Raw genomic sequence first — 23522 nt, 5'->3', positions numbered from 1 at the left:
ATTCAAAAATGTTCAAGAGGTCAGGAGTGTGGTGATTAATGACATCACCAAGGCTTTGGTGTCTACTGGATCTGGCCAAGACTGTGTGGTCGTGGCTGTGTCACTTAATCTCCATTTCCTCATCTGTAAAATGGGGAGCATATCTCTTCCATCATGAGATTTTTGGGTGGGATTAGATAAGATAACATGTGATATGAATAAAAGGAGCAGATATAAAATTATAAACATGTGACACTGCCTGCCCCCCCCCCATCATCTAAGGAAGTTTCCATGTACCACTCAACTCTTGAACTTTCGTCGCGTGAACTTGGTAATGGGGGAGCGTGAAGCAGAGAGGTTCCAATCCAGTTGAATTTGACTTACACACTGGAAGAAGCAAAAAGTGACTGAGGGAAAAAAAAGAATGGATTTTGCCATGAGCAATAGAGGGGAGAAAGATAAGAGCCTTCGTGGACTGGATTTCAGGAATTTTTAAAAATGCAAGTAAAGATATTTTTGGACAGGAGCCAACCCTATTGGATATTAAGAAATGGTGATAAAAATTTTCAGAAATTTTGCTATTTATCTTGAAAGTGATCCCTCAATGATATTTTTCCCCAAAGAGATTTCAGTAAAGATTTAAATTGATTTCCAATTATTTTTACATGACAGACTAATAGTTTTTTGGAATGTGATACTACTGAGACTGGCTTCGAGGGAAAAGCAAGCTGGCCAGCTTTATGGGGTTCCAGACACGTAAAGAGCTTAGCCTAATGGTAGCACACAGTAGGTGCTAAATAAATGCTGGCCATGGTCATGATGGGCGGACAAAGAAGAAGGGATAAGCATGGCTCAAGCTCAAGCCATCCTGGGGAGTAATTAGCTCAAGAAGTCTATAACCGAGACATGTATTTGAGAGCCCGAAATGGAGTCTAAGTGTCCCTGGGCAGAGAGGCTCCTCAGACTCTCCCAGCCTGAGTGGGAGCTGGTGCCCTGGGAACGGGATCCACTCCCGTGGAGTAACTGGCTGAGCAGTGGCCAAGGAGGGAGCCATGGTTGCTGGTAACTTCCAACAGCCCTTCAGGTCCGCAGAAGAGGTGCAGGTGGGGGAGGAAAGCCATCTCTGGAAAAGGGATCTGAGACCGTTTCCAAGCTTAAGCTGGTAGTGGCAGCAGCAGGAGGCTGACGCGTGATGAATGAGCCTTGGAGGATGTCAGGTCGTGGCCATGGAGAAGAAAAAATGCAGAGAAAAATGACTTCCTTCTGCCTGGAGCAAGAAAGCCACGAAGGGCTTTATGTTCCTAGGGCGAAGCTCACGATAGCAGGCTCCTTCCTTTCCCCTTCTGCTACACGTGCAGACAGGAAGTGAGGGTCTGAGAAAGTGCAAAAACAGGTGGAAAAGGCAACAAGAGACCTTCTTTTTAAATGACTTGAACCGAACGTAAGAGGTGGCTCTGAAAAATATTCTGTTAAAAATAACACTATTATGTCAAATGTTTGGATTTACTAATAACCCACAAGGAAAGGCTCTGGATGCCAAGCTGAGATTTAGAAGGGATGAAGAATGTGATAGGTCCATTAGGACAGAACCGGGAGAACTTCATGAACTTCTTTGAAGAAGTCTTCCTACCAAAATATCTCTTAAAGTAATGACTGTGATTTGTTTGTGTGGCGTGTAGTGTCTGCCTCAGAGTGAGTCACTTCAGCATGACTAGTGAGGTTTTATTCTCACACAGGGTGATGGGTTTGGGGTGTTCATTTCACCATAATGCTCCATAACTCACATTAGTGAGTCCCAACGGGCGCCGTTGGCATTTGGGGCCAGATGATTCTTTGTTGTGTGGTGCCATTCAGCACCCACAAATGCCTTGCCCCTGGTCCTGGTCATCCTGACAATGATGACAACGTGACAAGCAAAATAAAGAAGGCTCATACACGTTTCCAAACACCACTTTCCAGGAGATGTGGAACAGCCCCCAGGGAGAACCGCCGACTTGTCTATTTGGTACCTATTTTCTTCTGCATATACCAAGAATTACACAAGAAAACCTCTCAATGATTCTTACCTATGCATTCAACAATTACATACTGGGCACTTTCCCCGTATCAGACCCCCTTCTAGGTGCTATGGATACAGCAGAGAGTGAGACAAAGTCCCAGCCCCGGAGAGCTCCCATCCTACTGCAAGGACAGATACCAAAGGAGTATATGTTTGTATCAAGAACCTGAAATGTGTTTATATCTTGGCCTTAGTTCTATGCCTGGAAGCATGCTGTGGACTGAATGTTGGTGTCACCCCCAAATTCATATGCTGAAGCCCTAATACTCAATGTGATGGTGTCTAGAAGTGAAGCCTTTGAGAGGTGCTTAGGTCATAAGAGTGGAGCCCTCATGAATAAGATTAGTGCCCTTATAAGAAGAGACACAGGAGTGATGAGCTCTCTCTCTCTGCCACGTGAGGACACAGCAAGAAATGGCCATCTGCAAGCCAGGAAGCGGGCTCTCACCAGAACCCAGCCGTCCTGGCACCCTGATCTTGGACTGCCAGCCTCCAGAACTGGGAGAAATAAATTCCTCTTGTTTAAGCCCCCAGGCCCGTGGCATTTTGTTATGGCAGCCGAAGCATAAATTGAAGAAACGATTTAAAATACAGAAATATTCTGTATACAAAGAAACTCACTGTAGCAATTTTAAAAACAGCAAAAGCCCCACAGTAAGCAACCAATCCAAATAGTTTGAAAAGGACCATGAAAATGATGGGAGGACCACACAGGGTTTATGTGCTAGTTTGTAAAATTGCATAAAGAGTTTGTTAACTCCCTGTTACGACAGTGGGAGTTATAGTATATAAAATCATATACAAAGCATGATAGGGATAGAAGTAGAAATAAACAAATCCAGAATGAAACATATCACAATGTTAACAGTGTTGTCTTGCAGGGGTGCAATTATACACATATGTGTTTTTATTCTGGGTTTCCTGTGTTTGAACTTCTGTATATATTGTAGTGGTTCAGAGAATGGCCTCAAGAGTCAGAGTCTCTGATTTGCTTCGTGACTTTGGGCAAATTAACTTCTCTGCTTTGGTTTCCTCATTTGTATAATGTAAAAATTTTCCTGTTTCATAGGGTTCTTGTGAGGGTTTAACGAAATGATACAGGTAAAGAGGTCAGCAAAATGCCTTGTCCATAACAGTGCTAAATAAAATGCTATTATTATTATTATTATTGTTATTGAGTGAACATGTATTCATTCTACATATTGTTGGATTCAATTTTCTAATATTTTGTTGAGGATTTTTGCATATACATTCATGAGAGATGATTTATAGTTTTCCTCTCATGTTTGTCTTCCATGTATTTATTTTATACTTGTAAAAAAATCTCTTCAAAAATAAATGTCTAAGTTTAGCTATTGTATTGGGCTTGGTTTAGCAGATTAGGCATAAAAAATCCACAGTTAAATGACAGGAGAAGACATCAGCTTCCAACTTGAGACAAATGCCATAGCTTATGCCCACGAGCTTGGTTCACGTGCTACCCGGTGGAGACCTCCTCCCCTGCTTATAGGCTCAGCTTTTAAGAGATGAATAAACTCCTTGTAAAATATAAAACTCTAAAATTAAAATGCTGGGAATTCCCTGGCAGTCCAATGGTTAGGACGCCGCCCTTCCACTGCAGGCGGCAAGGGTTCGATCCCTGGTTGGGGAACTAAGATCCCGAGTGCTGCACGGTGCGGCCAATAAATAAATAAGTAAATAAAATTAAAATGCTGACTAGCAGTAAATGTCACAGGGCTAGAGAGAAAAAGAATGGCCAAAATTCACTCAGGTCTTGATGAAAGTTAAGCTGAACGGCTATTTTGCCTTCTAGATCCTAGAAGCTCATATGTGAAAGCAAACCTCACTGATGTGGCCATAAGAATAAAATCTACAACTCCACAGATATTCAACTATTCAGACTTTAATAAGCTCATAAAACTTAGACCAGAATTTTAGAGCCTTACGTAAATTTAGAGATCACTTAATTTGATTCTGATTTTAAATGAAGACACTGAGACCCAGGGAGGTCAAGTGACTTGCCCAGGAGTATACAGGAAATTCTATCTGAAACCAGCTGAGATTCTATTAACCTTCCTACACTTTATCATTTATGAAGGCCAAACTTCCTTCCAGTCAACTTCCTATTTGGTCTTTATATCAAGCGATGTAGGAGATTCCTAGTCTCATTTGTGCTCTGTAGGCTCAGCTCATTCACTTGTTCATTCATTCATTATACAGACATCTACCGAGTGCCTGCTTTGTGTTAGGCTCTAAGTAGGCACTGGGGAGATAATGATGAGCAAGATATAATCCCTGCTTTCCAGGAGGCCACCTTTGTTTAGAGACTGACAAGAGGCAATTACGATACAACCTGTCAAGTGCTTGGATGAGGGAAACGGGAGCAAAATGTGCCACCTCCAAGCACCTGATGCCCACCTACACACCTTGTCTTCAATTCTGCCCCATCAAGCCTGCTCCTGTCATCCTTTCACAGACCCTCCAAGACTCTGAGTATCTTGTGAGTTCTCAGATCCTCTACCATGACTTCTTACCCTGGGGCTCCGCCCCACCTGGGGGATGGTTGATAACCCTTCCCCAGGGCATGTGAGCCAGGTAGGCATCCTGCAGGAAGAAGTGGGTACTTCAGGGCAGTGGTCAGTCCCAGTACCCCTGAGCTTCTGATTCAGTGAATTTGGATGCGACTTGCACAACTGATATTTTTCAACGCCCCTGGTGACTTCAGATAGCTTGCCTCATCTGGGAAGACTGTAGCAGTGGTTATATGAAACCCTCTGCCCACACCCCATTCACAGCACCTCTTGGCATTTAATGCCACTGACCCCAGACACCGCCCCCTGTACACACCAGGTCAGCCTGAAGCTCCCTCTCCCTTACTGGAATCTGGAGTTGAGACATGGAATTCTAACCAGTCTCTGTGGGCTTTATAACTGGAATCCATCCATCCATCCATCCATCCATCCATCCATCCATCCATCCATCATTAAATAACTACTCATTAATTAATTCAGCAAACTGGGGAAACAAAACATCTCTCTCTCATGGAGCTTATTTTCTATTGGGGGTTAACAATAAACAAATAAGCATAATAATATCTCAGGTTCTGATAAGTGTTAGGAAGACAAACAAAGCAGGTAAGGGCACAAGAATGACGCCGGGGGAGGGGTTGGGTGGGGTTGCTATTTTACATGGAGTGGCCAGCAAAGTCCTCTCTGATACGGGGGCATTTGAATGGATCCCTGAAGGAAGTCAGGGAGAGAGGGGTGGCCTCGTGGGGGAAGACCCTTCCAGGCAAAGGGACCAGATTGCACAGAGACCCCGAGGTGGGCATCTACGAGGCCCTGTGTGCTTGGCACATCTGGGTGACTGTGAAGAGGCCAGTGGGGAGGGAACAGAGGAAAGTGATGTGGGAAAAGGTCAGAAGGGCCAGGCCAGGGCTCGGCAAACTTTTTCTACAAATGGTCATGTAGTAAATATTTTAGGCTTTGTGGGCCAGACGGTCTCTGTTGCAACTACTCAACTCTGCCCTTGTAGCTCAAAAGCACCATAAACAATAGTAAACAACTGAGTGGGGTTTTGTCCCAATAAAGCTTTATTTACAAAAATGGGTGGTGGGCCGTATTTGGCCTGCAGGCCTTGCTTGCTGACCCCTGTTGCAGGCCAGGGTAAGGACTTTGGATCTTATTTTGAGCGAGGAAGGTAGTCATCAGAGAGTTTAAAGTAGAGCAGTGATATGCTCGAAGCTATACCTTAAATATATCCCTCCAACTGACCTGTGTTTTAAAAATTCACCATGGCCGCTACCTGTGGAATGGATCACAGGGGGATAAGGGCAGAGGCAGTTCGGAGGTGAACGCGTCATTCCAGGTACGAGATGCTGACAGCCTGGACCAGGGAAGAGGCAACAGAAGTGGCGAGAAGGAAATGGTCAGTATCCGGATATGTTTTGCTGGTAGAGCAGACAGGATTTCCTGATGGATGAAGTACAGAGTGTGAGAGGAAGAAAGAATTCAAGGAAGACTCCTAGGTCGAAAGCCTGAGACACAATAACTGAAAGAACTTAGCTGCAGTTAGTGGAGCTGGACAGACTGGAAGAGAAGCAGAGTTTCAGGAGAGGATTCTGAGCTGATTCTTCGCATGGAGGCTGGGTGGCCAGCGGAGATGGCAGGCAGGCAGGTGGACATGTGGCCTGGAGTTATGGGAGGAGGCTGGAGCCAGCGTTTCAGATTTGGGCACCACTGGGTAAAATGAGAATTTCAAGCTATGTGACTGGCTGAGATCACCTGAGGAGTGACAAGGGACCAGCCTGTGGTGACATACAGGCTGTCAGTGTCACGGGAATCAGGCCAGGGAGGGGACAACCCACAGCTGGCCGGCAACTGAGAATCCCAGGAAAGGGCAAGGAAAAGTGACAGGCTTTCATCAGCCTGTGGTCACTTTCCGACACTCAGCCTTGCGTCACTGTGGGTGTGCATACGTGTGCAAAATGCTCGTACTCCCCTGTGTGCTGTGTACGTGTGTCTGTGTGCCCCTGAATGGGGGTGCCAGCAACTGCCATTGTGATCCCAACTAATGGCTGTCGTGGCTTGAGTGGTGGCCCCCAGAAGATGAGTCCATTCCCTGGAACCTGTGAATTGACCTCATTTGGAAAAAGAGTCTTTGCAGATGTCATTAAGTTCAGGACCTCAAGATGAGATCATTCTGGACTATCTGGGGGGAGGGGGCTCTTAAATCCAATGAAAAGTGTCCTTATAAAAGACACACAGAGGAGAGACGCACAGAAGGAAGAGAAAGGAAGAGAAAGGAATGCGAAGATGAAGGCTGAGATTGGAGTGGTGCAGCCATAAGCCAAGGAAGCCTGGAGCCACCAAAAGCTGAAGGAAGCAAGGACGGATTCCACCCTAGAGCCTCGGAGGGAGCCCAGTGCTGCGACCCCTTGAAACAGTCCGGCCTTTGGAACTGCGAGAGAACACACTTCTGTTGTTTTAGGCCATGAGGATCATGGTAGTTTGTTACAGCAGCCCTAGGAAACAAATAACAACAGCAATACGAGTTCTGAGTTCTTCACACACCTAAGGGATAATTTTTTAAAAATTATATATACACTAATACGTATACAATGGATAACAAATAAGAGCCTGCTGTATAAAAAAATAAATAAAACAGAATTCAAAAATTCAAAAAAAAAATGATTGAAGAGCAAAATAATAAAAGTTAACATAACTTACTGTGAAAGCTTTCATTTGGATGTGCTAAAAGCCTGTACCTAACAAGGACATTCAGCAATGCGACTGCTGTTTAAAAATAGAAACGTAAGCGCAGGCACCTGGCTGCTGATTTGTGGACGGCATGAATCTGGGCGCACAGTGAATAAAGGGGCCCAGAATGCTGCGCGTCTGCCTCGAGCTTGCCTCTGCAGGTGTCAGGGCTGGGTGGGCTGGCCTGCCGCGCACTTACAGGAACTGGGGACGGGGTGCAGAAAGGAGGGGGTCCTTGTGAATGTGCCTCTTTTTATAGCACTGTGAGTGTCTCTGTGGTGTTGGTCCGTGGTTTCCTGGATGAACCCCTTGTCTCAGGTTTCCCAGGGCTGTTCTCATGCATGGGGGGCTGGCCTTGTGTGGCTCCGTTATTCTCTTTAGGGTAACCTTTCTTTTAGCGACAGCAGCTTCCCGGGACAAGGAGTCACGAATTCCCTTCCTCTTGCACCTCAACCTCATGGTCTTGCCCGCGGAGACGTGTGAAGAGGGCAGAGGGGATTGTTCTGGAAACAAAGGACGTGGGCCCACGAACTGTGGCCTCGAGACTCTCCTCTGACCACACGGAGCTGCTGCCCCTGTGTCTGCTCGGGCTGCTACAACAGATGACCACAGACTGGGTGGCTTACATGACAACATTTATTCCTCAGTGTTCTAGAGGCTGAGAAGTCCAAGATCAAGGGGCCAGGAGACTGGGTTCTTGGTGGTTGCTCTCTTCCTGGTTTGCAGACAGCCACCCTCTGGCTGTGCCCTCACACGGCAGGGGAGAGAGCTCTGGTCCCTTCACCTTCTTCTCAGGACACTAAGCCATCGTGGGAGCCCAACTGTCATGACCTCAAGCCGACCTCCTAATACCATTGCATTGGGGGTTAGGGCTTCAACATATGGATTTGGGGGGGTGTCGGGGGGAACACACATTCAATCCATAATACCCTGTGTCTGGTTAAGCGATAGGTTTAAACTTGAAAGTAACTGGGATGAATGTCTGATGAGTCTAGTGCAGGGCCAGTGGGTCGCAGTATCTGAAATCTGCTTCTCTGGGAATATCCTGGAATGTATTGTATGACCGCTGAGTCTACAGGGAGGGCAGTTAGTCCAAGCATGTGTACAGCAGGCTGCCTTTGGGACTGGACTGTGCTCTCCTCACACGCCAGGCGAGCGGCACCTGCTGGCCACCCCGCAGCCTGGAATCCCTGCTGTCGAGGGGAGGGGACACCACTGGACCAGCGGGAAGGGTACAGGATGGCTCCGTCTCTAACCCTCCCGTCAGGGATGTAAATGTGGATGCTAAGTGGGGTGACGCTTCGGGACAAAACAAGGCTGGGTCTTGATCGTGGCTTTTCAGCACGATAGAGGCTGGCCGAGGGAGAGGGCTTTTGAATGTCGGTGCTCTGCTGGCATCCTTGGAAGCACACCATATCACACACAACTGCCTCATTTTCTGCTTAAGGCCCTCCTGTGTGAGACACAGATGGTCCACTGATGGACAGAGATGGGCCCATGCAGGGAGTGGGTCAGCTGGGGTCAGCAGGGGAGGGAAAAACACCACGAGTCAGCAAGTCGGTGTGCCAGGCAGAGAGGAGTGAGAACGGCAGTTAGCAGTAGGTGACCATTTATCCTCCGATTCATGATGCTCTTGAGATTGGCAGGGGCACTGTTCATAGTCACCCTTGGACAGTGTGTGTAAACTAGGACTGTCTGATTGGCCGGGACATATGGTCAACCTACCCCGAAGAGAGTAAGAATGGAGATGGGAAAAGGAGCAAGGAGAGGGAGAGAGAGAGAGAGAAATGAAGGAGAGGCTGTAAGAGTCAAAGAGAGATGTTCTGGGTGGGCACGTCTGGGTGGCACTCTGCTGGTTGTTTACAAAGTGTTATCTTAACCCCTTTCCCAGACAAGTAAATTAGCATGTTAGAAAAATACATAATGATAGAAGACTCCACTTGCTCCAGAGCTCCAGAGCTCCCAAACAAACACAATTTCCTATGAATATCAATCAAAAGGGAAATGGAAAATCAAGAAGAACAAAATCCATTTCTCATTCGGCACGTTGCTCCCTTCCCTCCAACACCTGTCTAATTTCTGTTGGGTCCTAAGCACAAGGGCCAGAGCTTATTTACATAGCTTTTAACAACCCAGAGAAAGCATCTGAGGATATTACATTTGTATAGAAAGAAGCTGAGAATAAAAAGGAAAACATGAAATCAGCAAGTATGCATGGAGTAACCATGTTTTGAAAATGTTTTACCACATGGACTGTGCCAGGGCGATTCTGCATTGCTTCTATTTGATCAGACACAGCTGTACGGAGGTGTCAGAATTTTAGGAGTGTTCTTATGGAAGGACAAGTGCTTGGCAAGCTTGAAAGGGCTGGTAGTACTTTGACACATAGAAGATGGTGAAAGAAGATAGAGAGCTGGAAGTAGAAAAATCCATTAGAGGATGCAGCCCAGCTAGGCAAGGAGACTGCAAGAAATGCTCTGTGGAAGCAGCGGGTGGGAGGGGCCGGTCCAGGAGATTCTCAGGCAGGGAAGCTGGTCTGGACCTACACGACTGGACACAGCATCTACAAACAGGCCCAGAATAGCAAAGCAGTTCCTTGACGTCTGGACCAAGCTCTTTTGTCTTCTGTGCTCTCACAGAATCTCTGTCTTCTTGTCAGAGCTCTTGCCTCCATTTGTAAAGGTTTATTCATTAGTGGGGGTCAATGTCATTCATTAGTGTGAGTCCTTGGCCTCAAAACCCATTGAAAGCAGGGAGTGCCTCTGGGTTTTGGGATTTGATGATACTTCCAGGTCATAACCAGCCTGGTGTCAGGTACTTTTTCCCATGGTATACATGTAACTCCAAGATCCACATCCCAGAATTGTTTGTATTCTGTTTTTACAGCTTTGTTTAAAGCCCAAGCCATCTTAATGACCTTGGACTCAATTTTATATGACACGGAACTAAGTTTCTGAGGAGCCCAAAATGCATCTTGTCAATGAACCATGCAGACATAAGCACAGCTTCTGGGAGGAATCATATTAATGGATTCAATCTGTCCAAACTCTTCAAACAGGTGGGTAAATCTTGCTGCGTTGCTGTCTTGTCTACCCACAGAGTAGTACTACATACACTTAATGTTTTAGATCTAATTGGAGGCAATCCCTTCTTCTGTCGTTCTTTCTCCCTTTCTCTAGCTCTTCTTTCACTTGAGTATGAGCATGATGATTTCCTTTTTCTTTCTCCAGAGCGTTCTTTCTCCCTTTCAACACATACTTGTGAAATGGATGATGAAATTATTCAGGATTCCTTCATTAATGAACTTACCCATAGCCATGGCTTTAACCACCACCCAGAGGCTGATAAGGTTCAAATGTCTCTCTCCAGCCCAGTTCTTTCCTCCAGAATCACATATCAAAAAGCCTACTCAACATTTTCACATATTTAATGTAACGTGAAAATGTTACAGCATCCCAGCTGCACTTGACAGGTCCAAAACTGAACCTGTGAGTTCCCCACTCCCCAACCAGTTTCTCCTAAGTCTTCTTCATCTTGGGGAGTGGGACTTTCTCCACCTGAACTAGGGCTGCTGTTCTTTCTTCCTTTTTATGTTTTTTTGGGGGCCATGCTGTGTGGCTTGCGGTATCTTAGTTCCCCGACCACGGATCAAACCCGGGCCCTCGGCAGTGAAAGCGTGCAGTCCTAACCACTGGACTGCCAGGGAATTCCCAGGGCTGTTGTTCTTGACACCTCCCTCTTCTTTATTCCTGCATCTCTGGTCCATCAGCAAAACCTTTCATTTTCATCTCTTAAATTTTCTGGATTACAGTCACTTCTCTCCATAGACCATGGTGGTTAAGAGTGCAGGCTCTGGAGGTGGATTGCCTGGGTTTGAAAACAGTCTCCACCACTTACTAGCAATTTGCTTAACTCTTCTGAACCTTGTTTCCTTATATATAAAATGGAGATAATAATAGTATGTGCTTCATAGGATTCTTCTGAGAAGTCGATGAGATAATGCATATGATGTGCTTTCAAAAGGGTAGCTGCTATTATCACCACCACCACCACCATAAGCAGCACCAATATCAACATCGTCACTACCACCATCATCATCACCATCATCATCACGATCTCCACCATCATCATCATTGCTACCATCACCATCATCACCACCACCAACACCATGAACATTATCATCATCAATCCTTACCATCACCACTACCATCATCATCATCATCACCATCACCATCATCATCACTACCATCACTATAAACACCATACCACACCACCACCATCACCACCATCATCAACAGCATCAACATTATCATCACCATCATCATCATCACCATGAACATCATCATTATCATCATCACTACCATCACCATAACACCATCATCATCACCACCACCATCATCATCACCATCACCACCATCAACATTATCATCACCATCATGATCATCATCATCATCTCTGTGGCTACAATCCTAATCTAAGCTATCAACATCTCTTATCTGGATCACTCCAATAGCCACCTAACATCTCCTCACATCCATTCTTGCCTTTTCCAGTCTATTTTCCACTACGTAACCCAAGTGACCTTTTAAAAATGCAATCTCGTATCACTCACATGTTTAAACTATATCAGTGGCTTCCCATGGAAGATGGGGTAAAATCCAAAATCATTAACATGGTCTAACTAGTCAACCTTGGACATCCTTTAGCCTCAAACCTGACATGTGTGTTGGTCACTTCAGGATCTTAGCATATGCTATTTCCTCTGCCAGTAACACTGTTCCTCCTTCCTTGCCTTCATGAGCAAAACCTCTCTGAAATGGTAACATTCACTGTCTCCACTCTCCAACTGACTGCACAATGGCTTCTGCCCCCATCTCTTCACTGAAACTGCCCAGTAAAAGATCATCATAGCACCTGTTGCTGAAGTCAATGAACCAATTTTTAGCCTTATCTGATTTGACCTTTCTGAGTGTCTGACACTGCTAACCACTCTTTCCTCAAAGTTTCCTCTGCTTCTGTCTCCTTCCTGTTCTCTTGGTTCTTTTCACCTTTCTCCGGATGATTCTTCTTTTTCCCTTCATTTGTCCCTCTTTATCAGCCACTTAGAGGTTGGTTTCCCAAGGTTTCCTAATTGGAACTCCTTCTCTTGCTCTGCTCATTCTCCATGGGTGATTCTACCTATTCGCATGGTATCCACTGCAGAATGACTCCCAAATCCTCACCTCTAGGTCCTTTCTCCCTCTTCAGCTCCAGGCCCACGTTCCTCTACGAGTGTGTTTCACAAACACTTCAAACACAGCACATGTAAAGCTGAAATCTCAGAACACCCTTCCTTTCTCTGATGGTATCTCAGTGAATGGCATCAACACCCATTCAGCTGCCCAAGCAAAAGCTTGAGTCATCCTTGTCTCCTTCCTTTCTCTTCCTCCCTACGTCTAGTTAATCATCAAGTTCTGTTGACTCTGCTTATTTAGATGCACTTAGATCTGTTGACTTGTCTTTGTTCCCAATGCCGCTCCCCTAGTTCATCATTTCCCACCCACACTATGGCCACAGCTTCCTAATCCATCTCCCTTTCACCAGCGTTTCCTCTCTCTTACCCTTTCTGTACTTTGGTCAGAGTTTAGGAAAAACGGATCCCTAAATGATTTCCTAGAGAACTGGTTGTCCAACTTTTAAGAGAAGGGTTTCTTAGGCAAATAAGAAATGGCTGACTTAAGAAAACATCACCTCTGTGGCTCTTTCTTGGTGACCCACCATGCATGACAGAATATTTAAGATTCTGAGAAGTCCTGTCACAAAGGAATTGGTTCAGAATTGTTTAACCAAGCATTTCCCAAACTTCTTCGACCATAAAAACCCTTCTCCAGCATGCACGTCCTAACATCTTGCAGGACACTACATACTGTTTCAAAATACAAATCTGATCATCTTACTTTATTTGAAAATATGACAGATAAGTGGATAAACACTAAAAGAAGATGATTTGAACTTTATTCTGTGGGTGATTAGAAACCCTTGGAGATTCTTGAGCAGGGTAATGACCCACACAGTCAATAGCTTCCAATGATTGAGCTCCTGCTATATGCTGGATGCTTCTCATCTATCATCTCTGATCCTTACAACAAGGTTACAGGTGGGCATAATCCCCAAGTGAAGGGACTGAGCCAGGTTAGTTAAGTGTTGCGTCTAAGGCCATAAAACCAATAAGGGTAGAGCAGCATTGGGCTCAAAGTCTAGGTGATTCGAAAGCCATGGCTGTTTGCAATAAGCAGGTGACATGTTGCCTATAGGACACATTGGAAACAGGCAAAATCAGAAGGCTGGGACGTAAACGCCTAGAAGGCTATCACTTCTTTCTTTGTTCTTTTTCCACCTCTGTTCTCACACCCCTCCAGGTAATGCCTCAAGAGCTAGCCATTCTTCTTAAGCTTGGGTCTCACTGCCCTTCCTGTAGGCTGTTGTATTTTTTCCCCTTAGACACCTAGCAAGACATCAGACAGCTCCAGGAAAGCTTCTCCCCTGCTTAAAAGCTGTGTGTTTCTAATGCCTGTCCAAATCCAAATTCCTTAGCTTGATATTCTAGGCCCTCCCTTATTGGCCATCAAATTTCCTTTCTGATCTTGACTTTAGATACTTTTCTAAATATAACCCATGCTCCAGCCTCCCTGGAGGCTCCCATGAGCAGCCTCTCTGCCTTTGTTCTTGCTGCCCCCTCCTTTTGGAAAGCCCCCTGCTCTCCTCAGCGCTGCCTCTTCAAATCTACCAATCCTTTAGGGTCCCTTTTCACCATAATGCCACAGAACATGTCCTAATCTGGTCTAAGCAGATGCTCTTTGGGTTTCAGCACAAAAAGGCAGGGAGGTGCTCCGAACATGGGAATCAGGCTGCCTTCTGAAAATTCAACTCGTAAACCCCACAGTGGATGGCATCAGCTATCTGCGACGATGATACACCCAAAGGAAGACTCAAGAAGTAGATAGTTAAGGAGACATGAAAACGTCCTCCTGGAGGAAGGTGCCCAGGGCTTGCTCTCAGGACACAATTGTACCTACGGATCTAGAACCATAAGATGCAAACAAGGCCCTAATCAAATCAGTTATAGGAAACAGAGGGAAGAACCAAACCATAATCAGTTGTGACAACTGGCTAAGACAGTGACCTAATCAATTACATTCTGCTCGGGTGTACTGAAGTACAGCGTGTGCTGTTACAGACAGAAGGCAGCCAGAGGGACAGACGTGGAGAGGTTGCTGCCAGCACCGACCAGAAAAGACGCTGACTGAGTTTGGGGGATGCTGACTTCCAGGGCAGGGAAGGATTAGTGATGAGAGGATTGGAGATGGTTCATCCAGCTTTCTCAGACCTGGGTGGTTTTCCCAAGGTTCTCCTGCTTCCTTTGTTCAAATTACAGACCCACTAAGCCACCTCTGGAGAATCGATTTGGCTTTCTTTTGCATCATCAGAAAGGAATATTCTGAGCAGTGGAAAGGGATATCCTCATTGTATCTACCTCATGGCGTTGTGCGGAGGATTCAGTGAGATAATGTAAAGGGATTGATTCAGGCATGTATATAGTAATTATTCAATAAATGTAGGCATTTAAAATCAATCAGTGTATTGTGACTCTGCTTCTGACGACAAGTTCTTACACGTTTGGCTAAAGAGAACTGGCTTCCTGGTGTCTAGGTGCCCTGATGACTGTGGGTACCTGGATTTGCAAAACAGATTCCGAGGCCCTGGGTGAAAGTGAGCCAGCTGAAGTACTGCCTCAGAAAGGGCCTGGCAACCATGCCCCTGGTCGAGGGCATCTCTAGTTCATTAGCATCCTCTAAACATCTCACAGCTCCCTTCTGTAAGCACCCAGCACATGCCCTAAACCACTTTTGTTCTATTTTCAATGCAATCGCCTGTGTATTCCAATTCCATGAGAGTGTAAACCCTCTGAAGTGGGGGGGGGGGGTGGCGCTTACATCCCTTGCAGAGCCTCAAATGTCATAAATATTGAATGAGTTGAAATGAGATAAATCAAAGCTTGAGCAAATGATCTGGGGTTCAAACAAAGGCTACACAATCTGTGCCTCAGGCTGCAGAGCCCTGGAGAGGAGGCCTGGAGCCACAGGCTGAGAACATCCCTCCAGGGCCCCCAGCCCAGGTGGTGGATACAGGAGAGCCTGCTAGGCTGAAGGAGGGATGCTCAGCTGCCCAGGAAGGTGAGGGAGAGACAGACAAACGGACGGAGCAGGCAGCACCCACCACACTCACCCGGATCTCGGTCTGCACGGTGCATTTAACTAGTTTGAAGTTCTTCCCGGGGTTGAAGCTGTTGCTATAGAAGCAGACCTTGAGGATCCTCACGTCTTCCTTTTCCACGTCTACTGGCACTGCCACCATGGGCTCTGGGGGACCTTCAGGCCGACGTAACGTGCCCACCTTCACTCGGCTCAGGGCCTCAGAAACCCCAGACATCCTCTCAGACGGCAGCTAGGACCGGCACATCGCAGTCCTGCGGAGACAGCAGAGGGACAGCCCTGAAATGAGTGGTGTGGGCCCACACGCCTCATCCCCCAGGGACAGCACCCAACAAGCTCCGAGACCTCTGCAAAGCACACATCCTCCCACTCCCGAAAACCCCCCTTAAAGGCATCCGGCTTCACGGATGGGGAAGCGGAAGCACAGGGGAGCAGTTTGCGTAAACGTCCAGGTATCGACCTGGACCCGGAGCTCGCAGGCTGTGAGCTCTCTGCTAGAAGCCCCCTCTCGCCATCGCTTTTCTCCTCCCACGCTGGCTCCCAGGCAAGGGGCCCACACTCTGCCAACGCAGCTCTGAGAGGAGGCAGCCCCAGCCTGGTTCCAAGGCACAGCTGAGCAGAAAAAGCGAAGAGCGAGACAGTAGAAAATAGCAGGAGAGAAACAGGGACAAGGGGAGAGAAGCTGAGAAGGAATCCAAGTGGAGAACAGGTGGCCTGCAGGGCACTGGAATGGGAAAGACAGGCAAGGGCCCAGGCTGGGGGGCCAGCCTAGCAGCTGAGGGCTTCGCCCACCCCCACCTGCAGCCGCCAACCTGGGCTTTCAGGGCTCGAAGCCTCAGTCCCACAGGAAGTCATCTCCTAGAGCATCATGCACCGCATGCAGAGGGACAGCACCCCGGCAGCCCAATGTGCGAGGTCTTTGTGTTGGGGGGCGAGGGGGTGGGGCTGGGCCTCCACACCCAGCCCAGTTCTGATGACAGTTTGGTTGACATCTACATAGACTGTAAGAACCCTAGGAGTCTTTAGATCACCCCAAATCTCAGCCAGATTGGTCCTGGCCTCTTGATCCAACAACAAACAGCTCTGTAGGGTTTATTCCCACTGGTCTAAAGCAGAAATACCCAAAGGAAGCAATAGAAGTTCTGTCTCCAGACTGGAGGTGTCGATCTTGGCTCCACATTAGGAGCCCCTGGGAAGCTGTCAAGAAAGTCTAAATGCAGACCCTGTGCCCAGAGATTGTCACTGAGGTGGTCCATGGGAGGCCTGGCATTGGTATTTTTAAATTTCTAAGGATGTTTCTAACATTCAGGCTGGGTTGGGAACCTCTTCTAGACTAAGCTTAGCTCTCATTTGGAACCCATTCTTACAGAAGCATCTCTCCCTTCTAACAGGAGACTGTGATTTTAGGGGAACATTCCTCAGACTAGGAGTTGGGGGCTGAAGGACGGAGTTGGCAAAGTTAAAACACAAATGTGACAAATGAACTTATTTACAAAACAGAAGTAGAGTCACAGATGTAGAAAACAAACTTACAGTTACCAAGAGGGAAGAGGGGGGGAGGGATAAATTGGGAGATTGGGATTGACACATACACACTACTATATATAAAACAGATAACTATTAAGGACCTACCGTATAGCACAGGGAACTCTACTCAATACTCTGTAATGACCTATATGGGAAAAGAATCTAAAAAAGACTGGATATATATGTATATATATAACATACATTTTGCTGTACAGCAGAAACTAACACAACATTGTAAATCAACTAGACTCCAATAAAAATTAATTAAAAAAGTACAAATGTGGAGTCAAATATTTTAGATGTGGAAGCAAAGTCTATGTTCATTCAATCACACTGCTGGGCACTAGAAGGGAAACGTAGACAGTCACTAGCTGCAAGGAGTCATTCCTTTAAAAAGCCAGCGTGTATTATGAAGACATGAAAGAGATGCTATGAGGACAAGGAAAGAAGCAGGACGTGTCCCTTCCACCGGGGCAGGCAGACAAGGAGCAGAGCGCCAGCCTGAGCCCACCTGGGCAGGCAGAATTTGGGACAAGACAGATGGAGAAAAGATTATCCAGTCTGCTTTATTTTAGAGACCAGTATGTGTATTCTAGAAGCACCCATGCCTTCTTTCAGTGTCTACTGGACCTGTCCCGTGTGCCAATCCTCTGCTACGTACTGGGTGTGTGTCTCGGTTTCCCCAGACCTTCAATAAGGAAACCGAGGAAGTAGCTTGAGAGGCAACCCCAGGAAACCTACTAGGGAGTGGGACGTGTGGGACAGGGAAAGGAAGGTGGCCTGTTATCAATGGAGCGATCGCTTGGACAACTGCAGAGGAACCCTGCTGGGAGCCCTGGGAGCGAGGACAGAACCCAGCTGCAGAGCCACTCCAGCCAGGGAGGGAGGGAGCCACGCCACTGCTTAACCGTCATTGTCCCAGCGTTTCCAGCCAGTTCTGCACAAGCACAGAGCGGACTCAGAGCCAGAGGAAGTCCCCAGGCAAAAGGACGCAGATGCTGGCAGGAAAAAGTAAGCCGAATACCGAAATGGCGAGGCCCAAGGGGACATCAGACATGACAAACCTGCTATAGGATGTGAAGATGAGGGAAGGATGTCTTGCCCCTGAAGAGCATACACTCTAGTCATACAGACAAACTGCATATATATATATAACCATCAATAACACACACATATCTGGTCCTAGATTCAGGATCTCCTGTGTCTACTGAGCCAGGGGCCCCATGACCCCAGGGCATCTGTTTATATAAACTAATTTCTAGGCAGGGGTCTCATGACACAGTTTTGTGGAACAGGCATCTGGGTAGGAAGGAAATGGAGCAGTATATGGTGTCTGTCCCCAGGGACTAGATCATGTCAATGGAAGCCAAAGGGCCTACACCCCAAAGACCATTTGGAAAATAGGGGTGCAAGCAGTGTCATCATGTTGGCCAGTGGGAACGTGGACTCACAGCTGGAAGGAGGTCGTTATACCCACAACTGCAGGTCACACCACGTGGCTTCTGGACATCCACAGTGAAGGGGATGGGGTGCCATTCAGAAGATACCCCCCCAGCCCAGGCAGCATTCCCACCCAAAGGGTACTGGTGCTGGCGAGCACACAGAGACACCCTGGGGACTCCCCGAAACACTAGGGGAGAGTTTGAAAGAGAACAGTTAGGTAGGAATAATATGTCAGTAAAATTCAAGAGATCTGGCTGTTACGATCTTGGAAGCTCCACTTTCACATGTGATGTGTGTCATTGGCTGAAGAGAAGAGTGAAGGAGAGAAGCCCTCTCTGAAAGGCAGAGCCCAGTATCAGAGGTAGAGCAAGTCAGAAAGCTTCGCCAGGACAGAGGTCAGGGCAGAGTCTGCAGGGGGAGGGGGCCAGACCCCCACAGTGCTTTTAACCTTGCAGTTACAGCCAGTGGTGCAATGAGATGCGGTACTTTTAAGCTTGAGGAGCCAGGAGGATGTAAACATGTAACGAGGATGTGGAGCAACAGGAATGCTCATTTATCACTGGTGCAAACTTCGGAAGACAGTTGTATGGTTTCTTACAAAACTAAAGAGACTCTTATATGATTTATCAGTCACGCTCCTTGGTATTTACCCAAAGGAGCTGAAAACTTATGTCCACGCAAAAACCTGCACATGGATGTTTATAGCAACTTTGTTCATAATTACCAAAACTTAGAAGCAATCAAGATGTCCTTCAGTAGGTGAACGGATAAATAAGCTGTGGTACATCCAGACAATGGAATATTTCTTTGTTTGTTTAATAAACTTTTTATTTTAAACTAGTTTTAGATTTACAGGAAAGTTGCAAAGATAATACAGAGAGTGCTCATATACCCCTCACTCAGTTTCCCCTATTCTTAACATCTTACCTTACTATGGTACACCCAGACGACGGAACATGATTCGATGCCCAAAAGATATGCTCTATCAAGCCATGAAAAGGCATGGAGGAACCTTAAATGCATATTACTAAGTGAACGAAGCCAATCTGAAAAGGCTACAGACTGAATGGTTTCAACTATATGACATTCTGGAAAAGGCAAAACTACAGCGACAGTAAAAAGATCAGTGGTTGCCAGGAGTTGGGGGAAAGGAGAGATGAGTCGGAGGAGCATGGAGGATTTTGAGGGCAGTGAAAATACTCTCCATGATATTATAGCGATGGATACATGTCATCATACATTTGTCGGAACTCATGGAATGCACAACACCGACACTGAACCCTGATGTAAACTATGGACTTTGGGTGATAGTAATGCATCACTGTAGGTTCATAAATTGTAAAAAATGTACCACTCTGGTGGGGAATGTTGTGCTTGTTTGAGTGCAAGTGGTAGGTGGCAGATCTCTGGACCTTCTGCTCAATTTTGCTGTGAACCTAAAACTGCTCTGAAAAAATAAAGTGTATTAAGGGGGAAAAAAATGTGATGATGAGAAACCACAGCCCGATAGTTGACTCCCCTTTCCCAGCCTGACTGGGCGGTGCCTGGCCCACGCAGGAGCCAGCCCGCACCAGACCCTGATCAGAGAGAAGTATTCATGTTCTACATCCAACCTAGACTGATACGTTGGCCATCACCAACACACTCGGATGACACTGGTTTCTTATCGTCATCAGTTTTTTCCTGGCCTTTCATTCAGGAGCCATCATTCATAGTAGTCAACCTGGCTCCCATTGAAATATTTTAGCAAAGTCATTTCAGTCACCCGGGATCTACCTTTGCCTTCAGACCGATGCTGGTCCCTCAGGTCTGCCTTCAGTCCTTTGTAGTGGTAACCTTGGGCTATCCATTCCAAAAACAATTACAATTAAAAAACTTTAAAAGAAACATATGTGTTTTGCACAACAACCCTGGGAGATGTTCACAGATGATTATGACCATTTTACAAATGAGAAAACATACTCAAGAAATTTTAAGCCATCTGGTCAAGGATCATGCTTGTTGAGTAGCAAACTCGGATCCCAAAGCAGATTTGAATCCAAGTTCAAAGTTTTTCCCACCTTCCCATGTGCCTTTGAAGAAAGTAGTATCTCTTGATACCACAGACGTGGGCACAAACTCCATGCGAGAAGAAATGTGTCAACCCAGCATGGAACACCCCAGTCTGTGAAGAATCCAGAGTCCTCCTGGCTTAGAGAGCATCACTCTACCCAAGCTAGGGCTTGGCCATGAGAGGTCTTGGAGGTGTTTGGCCAAAAGACCTCAGCCCAGAAAGGTGGTGCCCACATCTCTGCTGACACGTGGCAACTCCCTCAAGGGCATCCAAAACTCCCAACTGTCAGTACAGATCTGCAGTAAACTGCCAAGGGGTCCCCCAAAACTCTCTGAAGCAGAGTAACTGAAAGGTGTTATATAAGGAAAGCCTCAGTCACCTGCCTTGGGGGTCTTGGAGAACACAGCCCTCAACGTCACGCACGGTCTTCTCTCCAGGCCCACGACGGCTGATTGCAAGCTACCAACATACGGCACTGGGCGTAGTTAGGAAGACATGAGAATGACCTGCTGACTCTAGCTTCTGTTTCTGGACAATAGAACTTGCCTGTTCCTCCAGACTTTGCCTGATAACCTGAATTTCTCATCAGTAGCTTGTCTCTGGATTTTGTTGATCACAAAGTCCTCTGACTCTAAGTGTGTGAGCCAAAACCCCTGCTCTTTCCTGCAGGTCGGACCTGGACCCCAGCCTGGCGATCCTTCCTCCCTGCATGCTGGCCTGCCCTAGACCCTATGAGCACTGTCACGAGGAGAGACCGTCCGTCCCACGGCACTGGAGAAAACCCTGGCTCACAGCCACCGTGGGCTCCGGCTGTCTCCCAACCCCCAGATCTGCCCAAGGCAAAGCCAAAGAATAACAAACACAAGGAAATGGGCTCAAATTAAAACAGGAAAAGTTTTGATTGGCTATAAGAACGTCTTGGCCAAGACCTGCCAAGGGCACTGAGGGAAGCTGTACAATCTCTGAGTCCCTGAAGTCTTCAGGAAGAAAATAAATGACACTCTTCCTGCACGGCAAGACATTCACCTGCCTGAAGGGGGAGGGGAGACTGAAGCAGCACTGAAGTCCCTTCAGATACTCTGGGTTGTCACTGTCCCCAGGGCTGTGCTCCTGCTGTGGGGAAGATGTCAGGGTTCTAGGGGTCAACATCACAGAAAAATACACTCTTGATCTTGAAGACACTGCAAGGTAATGTTACGTCTTATTGAACACATACTGTGTGCTAGGGAGTTTATGTAAGTAACCTCTAATTCTCTAGGAGGATTCTGCAGGATAGGTAACGTTAGGGAGGTCTAGCGAGGTGACTGTCCAGAGCATACAACTGGTAAGCGGCAGAGAATTAAGGCCACCATGTTGCCAATGGCGAGAGGGCTGCTGGTGTCACGTCCTGCCACCATGCTTAGGACTTAGTGTCCGGCTCTGCCACCAACTGGCTCTGATGCCTTGAGACGTCACGCTGGGATGGGACAGAGTTCCCAAACAGCGGTTGGCAGCTGGATGATGGCCTTTGGTGATGTTTTGCCGTGTCCATGGCAAAATGAGAAAAATAAAAACACTGTAAAGAATCCATCATAAAGCTGAATGTATTCCATTTGAGAGGCAGTCCTTTATTCTAACTTTGTCTTTCCACCCTTTTTTTTTTTTTTTTGGTTTTTCAATGTTAATTCATTTATGAGATGACAACGATAGCCTTTACCAATTGGCCTTGAAGCTTGGCCTCTTCGGGAACCAGACTTGAGAGTGACGCTGGGAGTTCCAAGGGTAAAAGGCAATGTCTTGAGGATTGAAAGTTCTGCCCATGATTTCAGGGAGCACAGAAAGGGCACCATTTGTCAGGAAGGTGGCACGATGTCAGGGAGAAGGTGCACACATCTGACTGATTTGAACCTGGGTTTAAAACTCATGTCCTCGGGGCTGCCATGCTGCAGAAGTCTAGGCCGTTATTCACGAAGGATTTCAGAGCTAGGCAACGTGGTAGCCTTAAGTGTCTGCCACTTACCAGTTGTGTGATCTGGACAAGGTCACCTCTCTAGACCTCAGTTTCCTCTCTTGGAATAGGAGGCTAACATTACCTATCCTGCAGAACTTTCTGGAAAATCAGAGATTACTTCTGTAAACTCCCTGGCACATGTATTTTTAAAACGCCTGTGACTTGGCAGAAGAAAGAACCAGAAACCCAATACCAGCGCCCACTTAAAAATATTAAACTGGCCCAGTAAGTCGAGGCTCAGGGGGTGGAGGCAGCCCCTCCTGTCTCCAGGGCTCTGAGGCTGCCTTTCCTCCAAGACCCACCTTCTCCACCTGCCGGGGCACCTGAAAAGAACACCTCTACCTCCTACTCTCTGCTCACATGGAGGGCCGTCGTCTGTCCTGAGAACCCACAGAAGCGTGGACCGAGGCCACACAGGACACAGTTGAAACACCAGCCCTTTGGATCTAGCAGAAGCCAGAATGTCATGAGACACACATTTTATTTCCACTCTGTCTCTGAGTCACTTCCTCTTGCCGTTTCCCCATCAACAAAATGGGGAACACATGCCTTTCCTCTGCAAAGGCCTGCTGAGAACAGCCACTTAACCAATTGGCAATGACCTTGCCGTCTTGGGGAGCCAGGCCTGTGTGTCTGGGAAGCTGGGCCCTACTGCTCCACGCAGCGCTCCCTCCCCAGCCCCGAGCCCTTTCAAACCCCAGGTCCCATGAGGGCCAGCATTCTGCCCACTCCAGGGCCACCCAATCCATCACTTGGTTAATCCCCTCCCCTCCTCTCCGAGCGTCCCTCCCCATTACCTTGCAAAGGAAGGAGCCAGGAAGGTTGTGATTAGCACCAGCTATAATTCAATGTAATTCAAAAAACCTTTATTGAGAGTCTCCCACATTTTCAGCTCGCCACCCCCGCACACACGACCCACTCAAGACCATTCTGTCGCCAGCACTTTGCGACCCAGAGGTCA

The 23522-nt window shown here is 47.0% G+C and overlaps 1 protein-coding gene across 7 annotated transcripts in view; it reads right to left on the bottom strand.

Moving 5' to 3' along the window:
* PTK2B (protein tyrosine kinase 2 beta) overlaps positions 1-23522 on the bottom strand; it is a 130390-nt gene that overhangs the window by 46593 nt on the left and 60275 nt on the right. For all 7 annotated transcript variants that reach the window (XM_082468845.1, XM_082468844.1, XM_082468848.1 and 4 more), the window contains one exon: positions 15562-15802. In XM_082468845.1, coding sequence (XP_082324971.1) covers positions 15562-15765 — 204 coding nt within the window. In that variant the 5' untranslated portion in view covers positions 15766-15802. The remainder of the gene's footprint in view (positions 1-15561; positions 15803-23522) is intronic.

The sequence above is a fragment of the Balaenoptera physalus genome (assembly GCF_965194825.1).
Source record: "Balaenoptera physalus genome assembly, chromosome: 7".
In the NCBI taxonomy this organism is placed as follows: domain Eukaryota; kingdom Metazoa; phylum Chordata; class Mammalia; order Artiodactyla; family Balaenopteridae; genus Balaenoptera; species Balaenoptera physalus.
The sequence above is the reverse complement of the archived record's forward strand: the minus strand, read 5'-3'. Positions and strand labels throughout refer to the sequence as shown.